This window comes from Aphelocoma coerulescens, assembly GCF_041296385.1.
Source record: "Aphelocoma coerulescens isolate FSJ_1873_10779 chromosome Z unlocalized genomic scaffold, UR_Acoe_1.0 ChrZ, whole genome shotgun sequence".
NCBI lineage: Eukaryota > Metazoa > Chordata > Aves > Passeriformes > Corvidae > Aphelocoma > Aphelocoma coerulescens.
In genome coordinates this window covers 31,976,098-31,999,176 of record NW_027184085.1, presented here as the reverse complement: position 1 = coordinate 31,999,176, position 23,079 = coordinate 31,976,098, and the positions used below count along the sequence as shown (strand labels likewise).

General features: G+C 41.5%; 1 protein-coding gene across 2 annotated transcripts in view; it reads left to right on the top strand.

Moving 5' to 3' along the window:
* Nucleotides 1-203: 203 nt before the first annotated feature.
* Nucleotides 204-23,079, top strand: part of TTC39B (tetratricopeptide repeat domain 39B) — a 76,396-nt gene continuing 53,520 nt past the window's right edge. The window contains exon 1 of one of the 2 annotated variants that reach the window (XM_069001169.1): nucleotides 204-343. In XM_069001169.1, the coding sequence (XP_068857270.1) occupies nucleotides 293-343 (51 nt within the window). In that variant the 5' untranslated portion in view covers nucleotides 204-292. Of the gene's footprint in view, nucleotides 344-11,637; nucleotides 11,657-23,079 lie in introns of those variants that run through there. The other variant, XM_069001170.1, reaches the window with a different exon arrangement.

Below are 23,079 nucleotides of genomic sequence, written 5' to 3'. Positions count from 1 at the left end.
GGGGGCGGACGCCAAGGGCCAGCGGGGCGCGACCGGCAGGGGCGGGTCCTAGTCCTTGCCATGCAAACGAGGGGGCGCGGCCGCCGGAGCCGCGGGGCGGCCGGGGCGGGAGGAGGAGGCGGAGGGTGCGGCCCCGCACGGACCGGGGGGAGCAGCGGGGCCGGGCCGGACTAGGCCGGGTCGAGCGGGGGCGGCCGGGAAGGGCGGGGGGCGGCACCGCCGCTGGGTTGTGAGCAGTGGACGGGACGCGGCGGCCGCAGAGATCTCTCGCGGCGGGCAGCGGAGAGGGAACATGGCGAGCGTAGGAAACGGCACGGAGGAGAGCGGCGGCGGCGGCGAGGAGGTAAACGGAGGGCGACTGCCGAGGGGCTCCGGGCGTGCGGGCAGCGAGCGGCCGTCCCCGCCGGCGCGGCGGCGGCGGGGGAGGTGCGGGCGAGGGCTCCGCTGCAGTGGCCGTCCCTGTCGCCCACCTGCTCCGCGGTGGAGGCTGATGGGCGGGCGGCCGGACAGGATAGGGGCAGGCCCGGCTGCCGCTGGGGCGAGTCGCCGCCTGGAGTTGGGGAAAGTTGTGCCGGTAGCGGGGCCGCGGGCAGCCCCTTCCCACATCCCGCGACCCCTCCTTTGCTTTTTTGTTTCTTTTTATTTTATTTTTTAAAAAATTTTTCTTTAACCCCAGCTCCTGCGCTCTCCGTGCGAGTGTGCCGCTCCGCCGCTCCGGTGTGCGTCCCTCCCGGCGGCGGGCGGGCGGGCAGGCGCGAACCCGCGCTCGGGGGCGAGGGACAGGTGCGCGGGCAGCGGCGGCCCCCGGCTCTGCACCGCGGCCGAGGCCTCGCTGTCGGGGTGTCCGAGAGGGCCCCGTGTGCGCGGGGTCTTCCGTGGGCAGTTTCTCTGTCTGGGAAATGCAGTCGGACAGAGCTGTTGTTGATGTAAGATGCGTTTATAATTTCGCCCTTGTTTTATAAAAGGTCCTTGAAACAGCCCAGGCAGAAATCCCTTAAAACGATCGCTTGAACTTGAAGATTTTCTCTGTTGTCTTGTCAGTTTAGAACACAGTAGCAGGGTTCCTTGACAACACCTCCTGGAAGCTGGTGGTTGTAAATAATTGTCCTAGATGAGCTTTTGGGAATGGTACTGCCAAACTGAAGCAGTTTTAACTGGAGCGTGCTTTTAAACACAGTAGATCGCAGTCCTGGCATGCGTGTGTGGGAATATTGACTTGATTTTGGACTGCACAGTCTAGAATTTTAGATTTTAGTGTTGTGTGCGTCCAGCAGCTTCTTCAGCTGCCCAGATTTTGCTGAAGACAATTTATGAATGAGTACGTAATAGGCTGGGTTTTATTCAGTGCCCGATGTCTAAGGTGTGGCAGTGTTCTGTAGAACGGGGCAAGTGACTAATGTCTACGTAGGACTTGCTATGCTGTGTAGTTCAGTGGAACTAGCTTGTTCTTCTTCTTGGTTAGAAGACGGGAATACATGTTAGCCTGTATTTCAGAACATGCTGTGAAAGTTTCTATTTCCTAAGGTTATATGTGGCAGCAGTGAAGAGGATGTGAAATGCTTGAATCTCATTGTGTACTAGAGTGAATCACTGCAAAATCATAGAGTCATCTCTGTGAAGCCGAGATTTTTTTCCAGAGTAGGGAAAAAAAAGTTGCTAACTAGCTCTTGCAGCTCTCAGTAAGCAAATAGTCAGAATTCAGACTTGATATAACAGGTATTCAGCAACTTTGTTGTAGCCCAGCTGTTCTGTGTGAACAGTAGGAAAGAATATACTTCATTGAGTTTGGTGTTAAGTGTTAATGCTTTTTAGAGGAAAAGAAGCTGGCAAGAAAAAAAAATTGAAAGGTGGGCATAAGAGCACATGAAAGAGGTGTTGTTTGAGCAATACTCTGCAAAAAGTGTAGTTTTCTCTGTATAAGCCTAAAAGCCATCGTGCTCTTTGCTTGTGCTTGGTTTGCTTTGTGCTTGATTCTTTGGAGTCTGAAACAGACCTGTAGTGTTAATGGAGAAAGTACTTCAATTTTTCCTGATCAGATTCCAGAGTTCACGAGGAGAGGGCAGATGATTGTCTTGATCTTTGAGATGGTCACTGCTTTTGTAACAGAAGTTGTCTTGACCACTGTACACCATCTTTGCCTACAGGTTCACTGTAGTCTCTTTACTGATAAGCTTGTTGTGATTTCATGAACGTAGTAATTGTTTTTAAGTGTCTTAGCTTTTTTTGGTGTTTGCAGTGTCTATGATGCTGAGAAACAAAGGTAGCAGAACACTACTATAAGCCTTTTTTTTAAGAGCTATGTAATAATGCTGTTTACTTAGAATATGGCAGATGGGAGCTCTGCTTCCTGATTTAAGTGTACATGCTTAGTACTATATGAACATAGCTTTTAGCATAGAATTTTGCTTTGCAGGGACTTGTGAATGCTTCTTCACCCCTGAAGCTTTGAAGAGGAATATGTTAGGCTAAATGTTGAAGTTGTTTCCTACTTAACAGGACGTATACAAAGAACCCTTCTTCTAAAGTCCAAGCATAAGGTACCAGGTAGCTGTCCCTTGCTCCGGTCTGTCCCTGAAAAAAATTTATGCTTTTCCTTATGCTTCTTGCAGCTCAAGGAAGTGCCAGATACCATGCTTATCTTTTTTTTTTTTTCCTGATTTATGTCTCATTGTCCTGCAGCTGTGCCTTTCCAGTGGGAACAGGGAGAAAATGGTATGAAGTGTAAATAAATCTTGGGATTTTTTTTAACCCAACTAACGCAAGTGTGTTAGTCCATTGGTGTTTCTTATTTAAAGGAAAAGAAACCCACCAAGAGGAACCAGAGACCTAAAGTCTGTATAAATGAGATAGTGTTACGGGTATGCCATCTAGGAAAATAAATGGTTGTTAAACTCACGATTTTCCTGAGTGCAGTGTTACTTCCCTGGTGTTGAAGTGTGATCATTCTCTACTAGGAGGCAGTTTCCTGATTGCTGTGTGCAAAGTATCCACCTATGGTGTGGCCAGTTGTGAACTCAAGCATGATATACTGTCGACACTTAAACCACTATATGACACTGAACTCACCCCGTAAAAGAATTAATACCGGTATTCCTTTGGAATGGATTGGAAATCTAGGACAGATATAATTAACGTTAAGGGCAAAGTAGCATTCCCAGCCACTGGAGAGTCTTCAAGCAAAACTTTAATTCTTCTCCCCATCCACCCTCTTCCCACCCCACCACCCCCCCCCCCACCTGTCTAAAGATTACTTAAAATAGCGGGCCAGATCTGCTTCCCATTAAGTTCACTCTTTGCTGCCCTGGTTTTTCAAAGTCTTAAAGCCAGCTTACTTGGTTACTTGGGGATTCCCTATCAATTAAAAAAAATTAACCCACAGACCCAACCAGGGTCCTTGTGCATCTGAGGGTTGTGGCTAGACAGAATAGACCTTTATGATCATAACCCTTTATGATCCAGAAGCATCTAGATGCTAAAAGGATTCCTTGCTTGGCCAAAGGGAGGCAGACTGAAGATTATACCCAGATCTGAAGGTGATTTGGTACCCTTGGTGTGGTTGGCTCTAGGGCTTTGTCCTGACCTTGGCTGGGATAGAGTTAATTGGTGCTGTGCTGTGTTCTGGATTTAGTGTGAGAATCCTTTGAATAACACTGATTTCTAGTTGTTGCTAAGTAGTGTTTACCCTAAACCAAGAACTTTCTCAGTGTCTCATGTGCTGCCAGTAACCAGTTGCAGGAGAAGCTGTGAGGGAGCATGGCCAGGACAGGTGGCTTGAACTGGCCAAAGATATGTTCCGTACCCTTGGACATCATGCCCAGTATATAAACTGGGGGGAGTTGGCTGGAAAGGGCCAGTCACTGCTTGGGGACAGTCTGGGTATCAGTCAGCAGGCAGTGAGAAATTGTATTGTGCATCACTTCTTTCTCTTGGGTTTTATTCCTCTTTCCCTCTTTCTATACTATTATTATTATTTATTTTACTTTATTTCACTATTAAACTGTCTTTATCTCTACTCATGGATTTTACCTTTTCCCCCAATCTTACTGCCGTCTCACTGGCAAGAGGGGAGAGCAAATGAGTGGCTGTGTGATACTTGGTTGCTGACTGGTGTTAAAACATGACAGTCTTTTTCTGGTGCCCGATAGGTATGATAAGTTCAGATAATAACAAACCTGACTAGAACACATTAGAATAAAATTTTAAAAGCATTGTGTTAGTAACATGGGAGGAATACAGAGATGCTCCCCACTGTAAGGAGAAATTTTGTGCAGCCAAAGCTCAGCTGGAGTTAAAAGATGGCTGTGACTGTCAGAAGAATAAAAAAAAAAAAAGGTTTTTACTTTGATATATCAGTAGCAAAAGGCAGTGCAAAAATAACATTGGCCTATTACAGGATGAGGATGGTCACCTCACAAGCAGGGACATAGACAAGGCTGAGATGTTAATGCTTTCTTTGCCTCTCTTGTCAACACTGAAAATGGGCTAAGCATGTCCCAGCACCCTGAGCTGGAGGAGCATGGCTATGACAATGAAAAACTCCCAGCTGGATCCCTAAAAGTCTGTGGGGCCTGGTGGGATTCAGCCAAGAGTACTCAAAAGAGCTGGCTGATGTCATTCATTGCAAGATCTCTTTCAGTGATTTTTAAATGGTTGTGGGAATCTGGAGAGGTTGATTGCAACCTGGCTAACATTTTCCCAAGAGAAGAGACTACAAAGGTGATCCTGGAAACTACAGGCCTCTCATTCTTACTTCAGTGACTGGTAAGTGTGGAGAAGAGTATTCTGGGAATTATTGAAAAACACCCGAAGGACAATACAGGTATTGGTCAGAGCCAGTATGGCTTAATGAGGGGAAAGTCCTACTCAGTACCTTTGGAGGGAAGAGAAGGTCTTTAAATCTGACAAGAGGGTGACAGGCTCCAACTCCAGTGGCAGGCATTGCAGCTGAAACAACCCTTACAGGTATCAGTCACTTGTATAAACAAGAAGAAATGGACACAGAAGTCAGCTCATAGTAAAGTTGAGTGAAGCAGGGCTATCCCAAGAGTAGAACAAAAAGACAGAAAAGAGAGAACAATTCAGTACCTGTCCCTGAGTGAGCCGTGGGATATGTGAAGTGACTTCAGCCATCATCCAGATGAGTGCATTGTTATCTGCCTGCTCTGGTGCTGCAATAACAGGGCTAGTAGCCTGGAATTCTAGGGTAAGGAAGCAGCTGGGATTGCTTTCTGGAGAAGGGGGCATTAACAAGGCAGTTAGGAAAATGACGCAAGTCATCAGCCTCTGGAGGTGACTCCTGTCAAGTGTGAAGGAAAGGTATCTCTTCAAGGGAGATGTTATATGTCACCCAGGCAAGTGGACCACCATGTCCAGTACCTGAGGGAATATGCTAGAGATCATTTATTACGATGAAAACAGTGTGCAGTTACCCACAGATCCAGGTGAAATCCAGTGTGCATCACCCATGGTGGTGGTAATTTGTGTGGAGTGCACCATGCACCATCCTTGTGTGCCAGTTTATTGGTGGTAATGAGACAAGGCTGGGTAGCTGGGGAGACTAAGAGACAGTGGCAGAGTGGCTTGCCTGTTCTGGCAGTACTGAGTCACTATGGACTTTGCTGTGGAAAAACTGCTTGAAAAATGGGAAAAACTGTTCCAGAAGTTACAGCAACAAAGATAGATCCTACTCTCCGTCTGTATGGCCCAGTATCTCTGCTATTAACAGTAAGTGTTCTGCTCGAGAGAGGATGTAGAGGGTAGACCAAGTGGGTTGCTCTCTGTTTTTATCTGAGGGATCACAGAGCAGACATGAGAAAGTGGGATAGAAAACCTGTCTTAAACCCTAGACGAATTGGTACCTGAGTTGTAGGGAAAAACAATCCCAAATGTTTTTTTTTTACCAGGAAAGTTGCTCCTTCCGTCTCCAGTGGACAGTTCACCAGAGTGGAAGGTCTTATCTTATTCCTAATTCTGTGGAAAGAAATTCTAATCCTGTTTTCTTTATATGAAGTAAGTGGACAGTCCAGTGACGAGAAGTAGAGGGGCTCTGCTCCAGCCAGGTGGAGGAGAGGGACAACCATTTTTATTGGACTCTGTAGATCCGATGGCCTAGCATGTCAGACCCACAGGTGTATAAAGCTCTAGCAGACACCAGTGCATAGACAAGCTATAAAGGGACAGAACCTATTTGTACTTCTGAAGTGACAAGGTCATCTCAATAGCTGCCTGTGTTGGGAGGCTAAAGTGAGCCTAACTGGGAGTGAGTGGCAAAAGCACTTACTGTGATGGCCCCAGAAGCCCTGGGCATCCTTGGCACAGGATGAGTACCTCAGGAGAGTACATTTCAGGGGCCCAAAAGGGTACCAGTGGGCTTTTGGTGTCTCTCCTAGCCCCAGCAGAGACACTGTGATTCTTGCCCAGAAGCTGACTGGTCAACTCCAGAGCCCAGGAGTGCTCAGAAGGACCTGCTTATGCTTTAACAGCCCCATTTGGCCAGTGTGAAAGTCCTATGGAGAACGAAGGCTGACAGTAAACTGTTGTGGCCTGAATGAAGTCACACCACCTCTGAGTCCTGCTGTACTGGACATGCTGGAACTTCAATAACAGCCGGAATCAAAGGCAGCCATGTGGTGTGCAACTGATATTGCTAATGCATTTTTCTCAATCCCTTTGGCAGCAGAGTGTAGGCCACAGTTTGCTTTCACTTGGAGAGGTGTCAGATGCACCTGGAACTGACTGCCCTGGGGTTGACACACAGCCCTGCCAGAGGGTTGGGGTGGGGGATGTGAAGTGTGGTGGGGTGAGATACCATCTGCATGTATTTAGTTGCTGGCTTAGTTGTGGGTACAGGCTGTGACAGGCTTTTATTAAGGACAGCTTGGCCAATTCAGCTAATCTGTGCCTCACCTCTAAACTAAGCTATTAAGGAAAATAGAGGTAATAAAGGTCTTACGATGCATGTTGTACTCTCTTGAACTGCCCAAGCAGGGATAAGCGCTGTATAGGCTGGCTTTACCAGCCTGGACAGTTGATCTTCAGAGCTAATTTCAAATGAAACCAGCATCGTCTTTAATTCAAAACCCGGTTAGTACTTGGTTTAAGTACTCAAGGGTTTAATCCACTGGTGCAGCAGATGCTGCATTTACGATGAAAGAACTTGCTAGTGGTATGCTTCTTTACATCAGTAGCTTAGTATAATAATGTGCTTTAGAATAAATTGTAGAACTGTGCAGCACTGGGTATTTCCTCTCTCATGTTTATGCTGAGGATTCTTCACAAGTTTTGTGTGGTAATTTCAGCCTGGAAGAAGAGTCTCAGTAGTGAGAGACAGTGGTAGCTGCATTTCCACAGAGACTTTGAGAACTGAAAGCGAGCTACTGTGGTGCCTTTTTCACCTTAACTGAAAATGTGTTGGAAATACAGAGTTGGGAAGCAGTACTGGGGATGCTTTCTCTCTTGAGGGGTAATTTTTTTTTTTTAAACATCCTCATCTGACTTGTATGGTTTTATTTCTTTGAGAAGTAGACTTTGCTCAACTGAAGAATGTAAAATTTGTACTCCTCTTGTTTGCTTTTTCCAGAGTGTTCTGCTTTGGCACATGGCTCATCTGTTTTTCCTGGTTCTGTGTTGGTCTTTCCTACTGTCAGAGCACATCTGCATCTAACTTGAGGACCATTCTATTTCAGCAGCACAAATGCAAAACTAAACATGACTAGTAATTTCTTTCTTATTGAATAAAACTAGGTTGCTGTCTCCCCTTCCAGTATTCTGAGGTTCTTAAGTTCAAATAAAACTTTGCTTTACTTACAGGGGTACTTGTTGAAAGGTACTGTCCTGCCTTGTGACCACTCTTCAAAGTAAGGACATGTACTTCAATTCTATGCTACCTATGTTGTTCTCAGATGGCTTGCTTTTATTTTTTGCATTTTTCCATTTCTTATTTGGCTTCCTAGAGTCGTGCATTTGAGTTCCTTGGTTGACTATGACCAGATTTGAAAGCTGGGTACATAAAAAAAACAAGCCTTTATTGATTTTCTGGAGGGAAAAAGGAGTATGGAGTGTTCTGATTAAATTTTCTTATTTAATATTCATTATTATTAACCTGTGAGCTGTTTCTTCTCAGAGCAAGAGATAAAAGGTGCAGAAGGTATGGGAAAAGGTGGGGTCACTGTAGGAAGCACCATGTACCTCTTAATGAGGCAGAGCTGATGTAAACTGGGAAAGCTATACATCTATGAAGTGAATTTGAAAAAGGAAGTAAATTTGCTTTTACTTCTCTTTTCTGAGGTTTGGTTTTTGTTTGTTTTTTTTTTTTGAGGAGGGGTAGGAGGTGGTGATACTTGTATATGAATGGAAAATGGTATAACCAAAAGGGAGAGTTAGCTTTTTTTGTTAAGGTTTTGGGTATTCTTTGTATATTGAAGTGCTTCTATTCTACTGTGGGAAGAAGCATCCAATATCTTTTAATGTAGCCTTTTCTTGGAGCAGTGGAAGTTACTGTCATTATAGCTGTAAATTGTACAGTTGTCTTGGTAATGGTAGCTAAAAGCTTGCCAGCCACTGTGGAATCACAGAATGTTAAGGGATTGGAAGGGACATGAAGGATCATCTAGACCCAACTCCCCCTCCCAGGGCAGGGACACCTCCCACTAAGAGCAGGTTGCTCAAGGCCATGTCCATCCTAGCCTTGAACACTGCCAGAGTTGAGCCATCCACAGCTCTAGAAAAACAGTTCTGTTTCATATATAAGCTTAAAGGGGGATGGATTGTTTCTTGTAGTTCCAGTCAATTTATGTGAGAGTTATGACTTTGTGGAAACACGTTTGGTTCTGCAAATATTTGTTCTTCTTTTACTGACATATTGACACCAATATGCTTGGAAAAACCTTTAGACTTGATGAGCTGGTTGAAACTGCTAGAAGTTGATGCCTTGGTTTGGATAAAGGTTCTTGTTTGGCCCGTTTGTGTGTTGAAATAGAAAAGGAACTTAGTTGCTTCTTGGCAGACTATGTGTTACTTAGCAGCATGGACCAGGATGACTCAACATAGAACTAGGTGATAGGCATGTCTGATCTTATGCCTCCTGTCTTAAGTAAATCTCCTATAGCTTGCCTAACCATAAGGACTTTTTTGAAACTTTCCTTGCTGTTGCAGCTAGTATGGCTTTCTTTTCCTGTGTGGCACCAGCACAGGAGGTGGAGATAAGATCACAGTTGCTGGTGTCAGGCTGGCAGGAATACGGCCCAGCACACCTATGTGGGCAGTAATTTTAACACATGCTGTTTCTTCTGGATAAATAGAAACAGTATTATATTAGAGGGAACATAAATGATGGATTGCTGCACTCATTTTGAAATGGGAGCAAAACTGTGCAGCTAAAGACTTGAGAAGCAGTCTGAGAGTTGGATACACACTGCTGTTGATGTGTGTTCTGGTAAGAGCCTGGTCATGGCCAAGATCTGTGTGCCACAGTTGGTCAAGCGTCTGCTTAAATAGTCAGAAATGTGAGAATTTGTGTGTGAGAGCTAAAAAATCCTTCTGCTTTTCTAAGCCCTCTCAGGTTCAAAGAAAGGTTTCTGCTAAGTGAACAGTAAGTGAATATCACAGACCTGTGGACTTATGCCCAAACGCCAAGTGGTAACGGTAAAGTTTTCTTATCAAGCAAGTAAAGACTGGCCTGTCATCTTATTCTGGAGTAAGGAAGTAATGCTGTTACCACATACTAAAGCAAGATAATCTAATCTTAGTAGCAACTGTATTTTTGGTTATGATGCAGAGAGAGTATCATGTTTTTACTCCAGTTCTCTTATGCGTTCACTTTGCAATAGAGTGGTATATAAACTTTTGCAAGCCAGTGTTTAGGTGTGCAGCACTGCTGTGATTTCTTGTCATCCCCAGAAGTTAACCTCACACACACTCTTGTTCTGCAGAAATCCTCTTACTGGAGGGTGTATGAGGACAGTCTGTCATCCAAACAGAGAGGAGGTTTGTGGAAAACCTGTTTCTGAAGATAGTAATTTGTGTGTCCAGCCCCTCTTGGCAGTACTGGTTCTTCTAAAAAGTGTAGTGTTGAGTAGGTGAGTAGGAATACTTGTCTGTAACTGGTAGTGGGTGCCCAGAGGAAAGAAGAAATATTTCTATTAGCTTTAGTTGTGCGAAGTGTGATTATAGTGATTATAGAGTACATCACACTCACTTTTATTGTCACCAAGAAGTAACGGATGAGGATGAAGATGTTTTATCTGGGTTCTGTCTTAGGGCTGTTGTTACCAAATCCAGTGAAGCAGCTAGGTAACTTAGTAACTTCATGTCTGTGCCATGTTTTTTTAATTTTTTGTATTTTTTTTCCTTTTCTGCAAACTTACTAAGTTTCCAGGGCTGGAAAATACTTAATATTTTTTTCTTCTTTTTTTCCCTTTAGTACGTATAGTAATTTATGGTTAAATGGCTACTCTATGGTCCTGTGGCAAAACCTGAGCTTGCCACTGGAAATATGGTGGAGAAGTAGAATTACCAGTTGTGGATTTGGTAAATCCACCTATTTTTAGGTGAGTATCATGGTTTAAGCCCAGCCAACAGACCATGCAGCTGCTCGTTCACTCCCCCACCAGTGGGATTGGGAAGGGAATCAGAAGGGTAAAGGGTAGAGAACTAGTGGATTGAGATAAAGGCAGTTTAATAGGGAAAGCAAAATCTGTGCACACAAGCTAGGCAAAACAAGGAATTAATTCGCTGCTTTAGGCAGTGCAGGCAGGTGTTCAGCCATCTCCAGGAGAGCAGGGCTCCATCACAGGTGACAGTGACTTGGGAAGACAAATGCTGTCACTCCATACGTTTCCCTGCTTTCTTCTTCTCCCCCAGTTTACGTGTTGAGCATGATGCTGTATCGTCTGGAATATCTGTCTGGTCAGTTTGAGTTTCCTTCCCCTGCTCTGTCTCCTCCCAACCTCCCATGGACTCCCAGCTTCCTCCCCAGACTGGAATATGAAGAGCAGAAAAGGCCTTGGCTGTGTGTAAGCCCTGCTCAGCAATAACAAAAACATCTCTGTATTAATCTTGTGTTTAGCACAAATCCAAACCACAGCCCTATACCAGCCACCGTGAAGAAAATCAACTCTACTCCAGCCAAAACCAGCAGAGGAGGCATCTTACACAGATCTTCAAGGTTCTTCTAGCTCAGCGGGCTAGAAGGAGCTGAAGAAACCTGCAAAAACTGAAGTATTCCACATTTTCTGCAAACCCCTCCCACTTTAATTTGGGGAAACGGTAATTTGTTACAAAACCAATTTAAAATAATGACTTTGAGAAAAGTCACATGTAATGTGGGATGTGAAGCTTTTGAGTGCTTTTTGACTTTTTTGATAAACTGTAGCATAACTGAGTACTTCCTGAGGTACAGCTTTTTTGGCTCTTCCCAGTAAGAAAAGTATTTTGAAAAGTAATGCTATTAACTGCATTGAGGGAGAACAGTGGTTTTTGAGCCATTTTAATCTAAATATTGTATTATTGTTAATAGATGATAAAGATATAATCTTAAAATGTTAATTATTGTGTTTCTTGTCAAGGGAAGTGTGAAAAGCTTAGTAACTAAACTTTGGAGACAAAGTAGTCTACCTAAATTTAAGTGTGTGGTTTGGACCAGAAGAAGAACTTTAAGGTAAGATTTGGTGGTTTAAGCATGGTGCTAAAGAATGTTTAAATCTGTGCTGTGTCCAGATCAAGAATCTGAGCAGGAAAAACGTGTGCAGCTCTGCGAAATCCAGTTAAACATATCTTCCTGTATAGTCCTACTTGACACCCCTGAAGCAGCTGGCTCTGCTAAGGTGTGGTCTACTAAGCTTAAGCAAAGTGTCCTCATAACCTTGGGAAAGAGACAGTCAGTAGTGGCTCAGTGTCTCTCTTTTAATGTAATTTGGATTAAAGAGCCATATATGATTATAGCTCTGGAAAGGATGGGGTAGCTCATGGCCATTCACTTTTAGAAGATGGCAAACTTGGGTTGATGCTTTGCCAAAGTGCTGTATTTTCTGTTTAATGTGAACTATGTAATTTCAAGTCATGCTGAGTTGAAGGGATGGCTGAAGTTGTATAGTTAAGCTTCACAGTGAGCATATTTCTCAGCAAGTGACACCAAAGGAGTCTTAAGATCCAAATAAAAAAAAAAATATATGGTAGGCTGTTTAGAAGTCCATTTTACTTACTTGAACAGTGAGATTTTTAGCTGCGGAGTATATTAAGTTATATGTTTGGAGTAGAAGTGCAAACTAAATGCAGGTTTTCCTGGCTTTGTTCTTTTTTGTGAACTGGAAACAGAAATATAGGGTCATGCCAGTGTCACAAATCAGGTCCCAGGTAGGAGGGTCTTCCTGGAAATTGTGCTCTGTATTTATTCTCTTCTGCAGTTTGGAGTTCCACCATGGAACTAACTCCTAACTGCTTTCTCAGTTAGTGCTTGTTGTGAGTTTTTACACTGGAGCAGTGAAAAAGTGCTTGTAATTTTAAATAGTAATGTGTGTGAGTGAAGAGGAGGATGTTCATGCCTCTAATGGAAAGTAAGCAGGTAGTTACTGGATAGACTGTACAGCTCTGTGTTCATGATGCCTTGCATTGGGGGTTTCGTGCTGAATCAGACAGGATGTTCAGCTTACGTGTGTGTCATCACAGGTAGCTGTGCCTGAGCACAACTGAAGGGATTGTAAAAAAAGGGAAAAAGACTAGAGATTGCTTAGTAGAGGCTTATGTGCTTTCTCTGAGTAGTTCGAGTTGCAACATGGGACGTAGTTTGTGGTCCTGTTTTAGCTAGTTTCTTGACAAAAAGCAGTTTATCTTGGCTAATGGCATTTGTACAATTGCCTTGTATTCCTGTCAGTGTTTCTGTGTGTGTGTGTGTCTCCTTCCAGTGGAGTAGAGAAAGGAAGTCACCTGACATCTTTGAAAGAGCTGACATCCAGTGTGGTTAATATTTTGGCTTAGTTTCTTTTTTATTTTTTAAGCCCACATAACATGTTGCTTTGTGTTTGATGTTTGTGGAAGTACTCTGGTGTTAGGAGGGCAGGTGGAGTGCTGGAAGGGGAAGCTGAGGTTACATCTTGTGATGGCAACCAAGGATGTAGAGCTTGCCTTCGCAGTTGTCTCTGAAACATGCTCCTCTTGTCCTTGACTGAAAGTTTTGTCTCTAGTCAGTTTTCTTTGTTTTGGGTCTGATCTTTGCTGTAGAGGAGATAAAGCAGTTCTATGCTGAGAAGCTAAACTCTGTATTAGTTTTGTGGTTTGTATCTTTGTAGATCATACCATAGCACTTGGTCTCTTCAGTTTATGTAGATGAGGTCTGGTAGCTGCTGAACTTAGATTTTAAGAGTTGCAGAATTTGGCCTAAGTGGTATCTTTCTAACATTAAAAAAATACTCACCCTTTGGTAAGTGTTTGCGTGGTCTGAAGAAGTAATTAAAAAATCCATGTGAAATTTCAAAGACTTTTGCAACAGCTTCTACAAATTGATAAAAACTTTCTAGAATATAATGACTGTGGGCTGTAGTGAAAATAGATAAAGATATCAGCAGTAGGCAGAGATCAGCTATGACATAAATAGTTCCCTGGCAGCCTGGAAAAATTGTCTGATACTTCTCCTTCCATAATTTAAAAGCCATTCTCTACGCCGCTTGTAACGTGTTTGGCTATTTTATGTTCTGTGTCTCTGGGTGCTGGCGGAAGGAAGAAGCGTGCACAGGGAGGTTCAGTGCTTTGGATTGGACTGTCGTGTGGTGATGTGGGATTTCCTTTGGCACAGTGTGACTCATGAGAGCCAGAGACACTTTCTGTGGTGTGGGCTTGCTGTAGAGGAACTCTGACTGCCCATGAGTACTCAGGAGGAGGAGGAGGGAGCATGTGTGCATGAACGGTTGCCTGGACGCACTGACATACTGTAAACTTACGTTTGTGCTAAAGTGACCCTTTGGGTAGAAGATGTGACAGATCTGGTAACAAGTGTGCATTTATCGTGTCCTTGTTAATCCATGCCAGCTAGAACTTTCAAAGGCTATAGATTCCCCATGAGGTCAGTAAGTTGTATGGGGGATGTGCGTGCCGGGGGGTGGAACTACAACTATCAATGTGTGTCAAATGTTACAACTTCTGACTGGGAAACAGGCTGCTTTCAGTGCACCTGCGTAGTCTGTTCGGTGTCTCTCGGGATCATGCAGCTGTCCCGCAATGCCTGAAGAAATACCATTGGGAGGTTTTGACTGAAGAAGGAAAGCTGTAGACTTTCATGGACACTTGACACATTACCAAAATTTAGGGGGCATTAATAGGCTAACTGTTACTTTGTTAATGAATTTTTTGTGTTACTTGTAAGGTTTTTCTGGTTTTTTTTCTTGGTAAGAATTATTGTAACTTCAAATGAGAATGTGTTCACTTGTAAAGAGCCCAGGAAGAACTAACACTTTAGCTTAATGGCTGGTTAAGTCAAGATCTGATTCTGCTTAGTGTAATTTAATGTGACACTTGGTCTGAATGTGTCGCTGTATTTCTGTGTTAGGTGTTTGTCTGGCTTTTTTTTTCTGGTGGAAAGAACAAACTCTCTAGAACACATATATAAATCAGTTAATAATTAGGTAATTTTATACTAGTAATGAAGTTAAGTTACCACAACCTTGAGACAATACTTTTCTGTTAATGGAAATAAATAAAGTGTTTTCCAGAAGAGATGGAAGCTGGTCTTGCACAGAGACAACAAGCTGTGCTCTGGACAAAAGTCATTGCTTTAATCCTGTATTACAGCCACTTTTAAGTCTAGATAATGTTGACTTCTAAAGGTCTCTTCTCTTACTGCAGTTAGTACTGCTAATGGATCAGAAAATAGAGGCTTTGATGTTCTGAAGTAAGAATAATTTTATCAAAAATAAGGTTGTTGGAATTACTGTAACTGAAGCAAGATGTTCTTTTAAAGAAAATGAACCAGTTAAGAAAAACCATTTAAATTGCTTTTCACTGTAACATGGAACCTTGTGGTGCTAAATATGCAGCAACTGCTGACACATTATTTACAAATGAGTAACCAGTTGTATAGTCAAGAGGATATTTAACCTGAGGAAGACAGGGGAAGGTTAAAACCCAAGATGCTCATTTTAATGCCCCTTTAATCTTTTTTTATTAGTTATAGGCAAAGCTGGCCATTATTAATTATAGGGAAATCGTTTTTAATATGAGGTAAACCTATTCTGTTCCCCAGTTCGGCATCATCTCTGGAAAGTATTAATATCACCAGTTGCATGGTAGTATATCTTTAATGAGACTTACTTAGGGTTGTTGATTACATTGTAGTTGATAAGCGTTCTGGAACACTGTCAAAATATCCCTCTAAAGAAGCTGTAATTGGCTTTTGTGTGGATAGGTCTATATTAAGTGCATGGTGAACCATAGTTAGGGTTTTTCCGGGTAGCTTTAGATACTTACTGGAAGCAGTAAGTATCAAGCATCTTTATATGAAATTGCTTAGTAAAGTCCAGGGCAACACAATGCACTCGTCCTCTTGGCTATCTATATTTTACTTTACTGGGAGGTAAGACTCCACTGTGTCTATTTCTTATGTTGATTCAAAACTGTCTCTTAATTTGTAACTGTAGCTTGACTTTCACTATATCTTTGTGTTTGATCCATCCTGGTATATGTTAGATATGTGTAACTAAAAGCTGTCAGGTTTTGCCTCATCAGTCACATCCCAAACACTGAAATATGGAAATGAAGGTGGGAAGGTTAGATGGGACTGCTAAATAGACCTACCCTTATGAGACAGGAAGCAAGATACTCCAGCTCCAAGAAGAGCTGTGTTTTCTGGTGTTTATTAAATGGGTATTTCAACTGCATTTTTCTTTCCTGTTTATGTAACTTCTACTTTATTTGGTAGGTTGTGTCGACTCAAGTGAGGGCAAAAAGTACCTTGGCTTCTTATCTACTGATATCCTATCTCTTGAAGTGATAACATTTTGTTATCAGCAGACTGTCTAGTGATCCATTGACTAAACTGAGCTGAAGTTTCTGTGTTACCCACTCATGGAAAGTTAAACTTGATAGAAGATAGCCAGTTCTGAACTCGAATAGATGGTAAGTCACTGGCTGGGAAATACTAACCTTGCCAGAATGGGAAAGACCAAGGTTTTTGGTTTGAGTTGCAGTGTGGCTAGTGACTTTCAAGTTGCTCATGCCTTGACTGCTTACAAGCAAGTTAAGAGAGTAAGCACTTGCTCTGTTTCTGCTGCTTTACCTTCAGTTAGTGTCTGACAGTACCCTCTGTTCCTGTCTCTGAAATTCTATTGTGTCTACGTCTTTTACTGAATGAAAAATAATAACTGAATAGTCTTATTTGGAAGCTGGCAGAAGTTTACTAAAGTTTTATTGTTAAGCCATGTGGCTAAAAGTAGGAAAGTCTTTATCAGATTGGTCTTTCAGCTGTGATATCTCATCCATGTTTATGTCCCGTGTCGTGGAAAATACAGATGTACGTAGTACTTGCTGGTTATGGTGTTGGAATTCTTAGGACTAGAAGGATGTAGCAGAGATCTTGCTAAGTTTATGAACATAATAAATAGCAACCTAAAATGCTTTTTGATTTCAGTGTGGTTTTTTTCAATTTCAGTGAATTGAGTGAATGATGGTACAAGTTTTTACAAAAACTAATGAGATTGGCACAAAGCTCTTGCAATACTTAGAGGCTTGCCTGCTACAAGAAGGGTTTGATTGAATAATCTTTCCTATGGCTAGGAAACACAAACTTAGTGATCTGTTTTGAGGTGAATGCTTATGTATTCTATCTTCTCAGGCTCTTTAGTTGCCTTCACGTTCTTCTCAAATCTCTCTTCTTACAATAGGAAGATGTATCCACACAAGGTGTCTGTACTTGCCTTTCAGTTTAGGATTGCTAGGCAATCAATTTTGTCTAATGAAGCTGACCAGAATAGAGATATATGCAATATTTGTAGAGATTTTCAATGAGGAGTGCACTTTGGTACAAAGGTACTGAATGTTGTACTCTTGGTTGAGTATGTCATTTGTTTGTTCTGTTGCATTTTGGTTTGTTTTTTTCTAGTACCACTTTCAAACAAATAGAAACTACATGACACTCCCTTGGTCTTGGGGATGACCGAACAGGTTTGTGTGAGACAGACGGGAAAGATGATCAGCTAGGAAGATCAAAGCTTTACTGCAGCAGTGAAGTTCTATGCTACTACCCTATTCTTCTGCCTCTTAGAAGTGCTTTCTGTGCAGAAGCAACTGCAGGTCAAATGGCAAGAAGGTGCCACTGTAAACAGTAAGGAAAGCTGTGTTGGTGTTTAGCCAACTTTAACTGAAACTGTTATTCTGCTTTTGTGTGCAGCATGCTGGATATGAATCTGAACATGGATAATTGTTGACAGCAGCCATTTGTATGTCAATTAAAGTAAAGTAGTCATGATGCTTTGTTTCCCTGGTGAGTGTGTAACTGAATCTGCTGATTTCCACTTTTCAGTCATGAGGGAGAGGTGTCGTTTAAAACAGTAGAAGCTCATCCAGTTGTGCAGAGTAAGTGAGACTGATGTCAGTTTATTAAAGTGTGACTGCCTTGTGCCCCATCTTTACAAGTATATTCAGAAAAACCTTCATTTTGAGGCTGCCTGTGGTACGCAACCAGCCTGACCGACGACATCTGACTGCAGTTCCTTTGTTTGAGGTTTGTTCTTGGTCCTGCCCTGGTTTATACAGTATGGCTGTCTAAGGATTGTCTGGCTTGCCTGCATCTGAAGGCAGAGTAGGAATTGTCCACTTTCTATAACATGTCAATTAGCTGCTCTTAATTATAGCAGTTGTTTTCATTGCAAATTTCTGTTCTCTGTAAAAAATGGAGGGTAGATTTTTTTTTAAGACTCAGTTTTCTTGTATCTTCTGGAAATGTTTGGGGGACTAGCAGCATGAAAAGGCCACTGCTTTCCAGACTGTAATGGAGAAACCTTTGTTCTTGTGGTTACTGACATCTAATTTTTGAGCTAAATGACACTGAAATTTGTTTTAATTTCTAAATGTTCATCAGCTCTTTAGTTAACCTAACTTCTAGCAAAAGTGAGCTTTACCTTACCAATTCCTGGTTTCTTCTTGGTGTGTGGGTGTGTTTCTGGGGTTGTGGTATTTGGTGTCTTGTTTTGTTTTAGTGGTTTGGTTTTACTTTGTTGTTTTGGGGTTTTTTTTTGTTAAAGCATGACCTCCCACCATGTCTTGAATGTGGAATGTTCCATTTAGATGAGAATGAATAAGTAAGTCTGAACTACCAAGCTTGATCTTTGGCTTCTGACTGCTGAAGTTCTTCATCTGCAGTGGAAAACACAGCTCCTCCAAAACAGCCACCACTGTCTGTCCACTCAGCTCTCTGGTAAAACACTGGTATTTTAGGCAAATAATCTTGAGAATTTTTAAAAAGCAGATGAGTTATGTTTATAGTTCAAACCAGTAAGTCTGAAATAATAAGCACAAAAAGATGGGCATTTTTTCTTCTAGAGAAATGAATTTCACTTTTTACTTCTGATGTGAGAATTGATTATAGAACAGAACTTGTGCATTTCCATTCCATTCTTGCTGCCTCAAGGCTATTTCTGTCTCTCACAAGGGGAAATAATTTTCCTGTTTTGTAACAGCTTCATCATCTCCTTACCCTTTGAACTGAGTGTTATTCATGTGTTTCTGTTCCTAGGCTATTAATTGTTAATACCAGGATCTGGTGTCAAAGTGTCAAATAAAGCATGTGTGACAGAGATGAAGAGTTGGAGATATCTTTTCCTTCCTCTACTCCCCCAATTTGTTTCTCTGCCAAGACAACATTGAAATGATGTTTCTCTCCTGTGTCTGGGAGGTTTTTTTGATGGTAAACATAAAGATGTAGTTTAACTTCCATGCTACTTTTCTGCTGGTTTGTAGAGTAGACTGCTCTTTTCTGTAAGAAATTACTATGAGGTCTAATGAAGCAACAGCTAAAAAGTTAGGATTTTTTAAGTGCTTTATAATGTGGAGTATTGTCAGTTCAACAGAAATATTAGGAAGTGAAAAGCATCTTGTATTTTTGAGATGAAATCAACTTTTATTTGGCTCATCAAAATACTTATTCTTTACATCAATACTTTTTGAATTAGCTGAATATGTGACAAATTAGCTTTTGGGTCCTGCTGTAATGCTGGGTTTTTTCTTTCTTGACATATGGAAAAATATGCAGTCCTATGTAGTGTTTTCTCATGCAACTGCCCATTGAAGCAACAGTTGAATTCTGTCCTTGTGACACTGTCATCTGATTGTTAGTATGCAGGAAAGGTGTCCATAACAGATTATGTTTCATGAGTCAAGTTCTCAGAACTACTTTTCTTTTTTTTAGTTTGTTCAGGTACTGTCTGCAGTTTGTAGATGTGTGTAGGTGTGTTACCCTACTTCTCCTAACTGCAGGTGAATCAAACCCAATTTTCTTAGCTGAATGTATTTGTTTTGGACAGAGCAGTATCACAAGCTAAACTTTCATAATTTAAGACCAGTGAGTTGCTCTGTTGTTCATCGCCATCATTCTTTTTTGTGAAGTAGTGGTTTCTGATATTTGATGTTTCAGATTATTGTCGACAAAAATCAGATTTGTTAACTGGTGTGCAACAAGCCAATAATTACACAAGAGAGACATTGATTACTTACTTATTTTAGAGTTGCACAAGCCTGGGTGCTCAGTGTTATCCCTTCTTTTCAGTTGAGAAATTTTGGATCTCTCAGTGAAGCCTTTTTTCTCTTTATGTAGAATCTAATCACCAGCCTCCAAACTGGTAGCTGAGCTTCCTATGGACAGCTGCAGGCAGTGAGTAGGCAGGGCAGCATGCCTGAGGCCAAGGACTGGATTTGTTGTACATAATTTTCACCTAGCATTGATTTGTTTTTTGAGAAGGATGAATTTTTTTGAGATGGGACTGAATTACAAAAGGCAAAAGAGTAAAAAAGTAATTAGATGTACTCATATTTGAATAGAAGTTTTGCTTTTCAAAAGCATCTTGAAGTGCATGTGCTTGCTAAATATGTAACTGTTTTCATAGATTCCCATCCTTTGCAATGTCTTAATATATGGGCTTCCCAACGAGGGTGTTACTGTTAAGTCTATGGTTTTTCAAGTAATCTTAGAACTGTTTATTTTATACTGACAAAAAAGCTATGACAAGTAATGTGGTATAGCAGTAGTATTAAATTCTGGGGAGAATTTTTTCATTATTATTTTCTCATTTGTCTGTTGAATTAATAAGGACCCTTACTCATGTTATGTTTATGTTTTTGAGCTAATGCTTTCAGTGGGGCTTTTTTCTTTGCCCAATCAGTATGGACTCCAAATTGTGGCTGGTGTATCTAGATACTATTGGATTTTGTTTTCTGAAGTTATGTTGTTTTCAGTGGGGGGAACCTAGATGCTTCATACCCTACTTGGCAGTCATATCTTGTCATCAATCTGGATTTTAAAGGAATGATTTGGATTGATCAAGTTGGCCTGCTTCACTTGGAAGAGCGCAGTGTTTAAACAAAAGAGCAGTATTTAGCTTGACAAAACAGTTAGAGAATTTAAAAGAAAAATTTAGGACTTACAGGATGTAGTCTGACATTTCCTTAGAGTTGATTTATGATGAATGTGGAAGAGAGTAGAGTTCACATTTGATATTAGGATCTCTCTAATAAGCAAGGCACGAAATTTTACCAGTCCATTAGAAAAAACTGTAGATACTGATAGATGTCCTGTATTGGTTGAAGTTGTAGCAGCAGGAGTTGAAGAGTCTCCCTTACAGCTGCTTTTGTGAGGCTTGAGAGGTAAAGTGTTTGCTGTGTATGGTTTCTGCTCTCATTGCTGGAGGACAGGAACTCTTCAGTTTTTCAGCATTATTACCCTGTGACCATTTATGTCTCTGTATGACTGACTTTCTTCACTTCACAAAAGATTAGTATCTCTAACTTATGTAAACTTAATTGTTTTTAAGTGTGCTTGCATCTTGAAAAGGATACATCATAAAGATTTCAAGAAACAATGCACTTATCAACCAAAAAAACCCAAAAAAACTGTGCGCTTCAAGAAACATAATTTTGAGACAGCTTTATTTTGTTAAATCTTGGGCTAAGAATTTTCTGAAATCTGGAAAGGTCTGAGTCAGTTTCTGTCATGCCATCTAGTGGCAGCTTTATGTATAGTTATGTGTTTTAAATTCTTGTACTGACGTGTCCTCTGGAAAAACTGCACTAAAAATCTGTGGATTGCAGCATGAACTAGCATTGTATTGAGAGTCATAGTGTTTAAACTCTTTCTCTTGGTACTGTCTTACATGTGCATATATTTGTTTTTCTGAGTAGAATGTCTGAAAAAAGGCTTTGTTGTCCTTCTTGTGGATTTAACTACAGTTCGTATTTCCTGAAGATTTCTGCTGTGTGCATGTCCCGTGGACAGGACACTATTATAGCAAGGACATACTGGAGCAGGACCTTTGGGACCTGCTGCAGGACCGACCTGGATCAGGCAGAGGAAATGAATGAAGGACTGCATCCAGCTCAGTCTCTTCCACCATGTGAATAATGGAAGGGGTGTTCTGTGCTAACTGTGCTAAAGTGTAGAGGTCACATTTAGTCTTGAAGGAACTTGTCATGGCTAGTGCCTAACAATGCCCTTCATTGCTGCTTAGTAAAAACACTTCCCTTGCATTAAGTAGTCTGCTTTACATTCACAAATGAATGAGCACCTCTGGAAACTTGTGGCATTTCAGTTGCGTCAGCTGGAACTTGCAGTGTTGGAATGAGCTCTTGAAAATAGAAACTTTCTAGGCTTTAACTGAATGCACAAGAATGTATCTGTCCATATTTTTGGGCTTTGTCTGTGTTCTGAAGAATAGACAAACTTTGTCAATCACTTGCAAACTTTGTCAATCACTTGATTTTATATCGACGTATATTATATGCATACCTGTACACATTTGTATATTAAATATGGCTTTAGGTCTTTAGGATGCTGTGTATTTTATGTTAAACTTCACTCAATTTTTTTTTGTTAAACAGGCTTAATTTACAAGTAGATTTTGCCAGACTACTGGGAAAAAAGTTAATATGTTCTGAGTACTATTTAAACCTCTTATATCTTGGTAGGAATGTGATCAGTCCTAGAACTTGGATCAGGGAGGAGCTTTTCTAGGTAGCTCTGTTGCAGTCCTTTTCTTTACACCTTAGGATGATGTCACTCTTTTGTTGTGGGCATGGAATGGGGTAGAAAACAGCTGGGCTTCTCTTCTAGTGCCTCCAGATTTTGTCTATACATCAGGAATCTCTGACAGTCTGTAGAGTCAACTGCAAACTTGTGTGAGTTTGTGGAAATGGGACCAAGATATCCATTTGAATATTTTCTAATGCCCATTTTGCATGCAGTGGGAGTAGGAAGATGTGGGAAACTTAAGGAAAAACCTATGGTTTGAGATTTTTTTTCTTGTTTTGTTTTGGGGTTTTTTAGCGTGGAAGCCACCTTCAGTGATGTTGTTTTTAGCTCCCTTGAGGATCCTCTTGAACGGCTGTGACTATTCCCTATGCTTGGTGTTTGGAGAAAACCACTAAGATTGTACTTCATCCTTTTAAATGTTTGGACAGCCATTTGACCAGTGTGAATGACAGGGATCAAAATTCAGAAGCCACCAGGCAAAGGAGGCATTTACCTAGAGAGAATGCACATTCTCTCTCTGTTTCTTCCTGTATGTAGGTGCTGCTCTTGTATAAAGGTCTGAAAGAGCCTGCAAAAGGTTCATATTACAGATACTTTTGCATGCAAACTTCCAATCATTACTGTTCTTTAGTAAGTACCTGACAGTTAAAAGTCCTTGACTTTTGCTTTTCAAGTTTGCTGTCTTAGGAGAAATAGAATTGTGCTCAAAAAGCTGTAAGTGTGTTTTGCTTGTTTGTTCTGCTGAATTTCTTCTCTTGTCTCCAGAAGTGGCTTAAGGAGGCAGCTAGTCTTTAGAGAAGGAGTTTATTAGAAAACTAGTGACTTCTGTCAGTGTCTGGGCTGAGATGTGGGTAACAGAG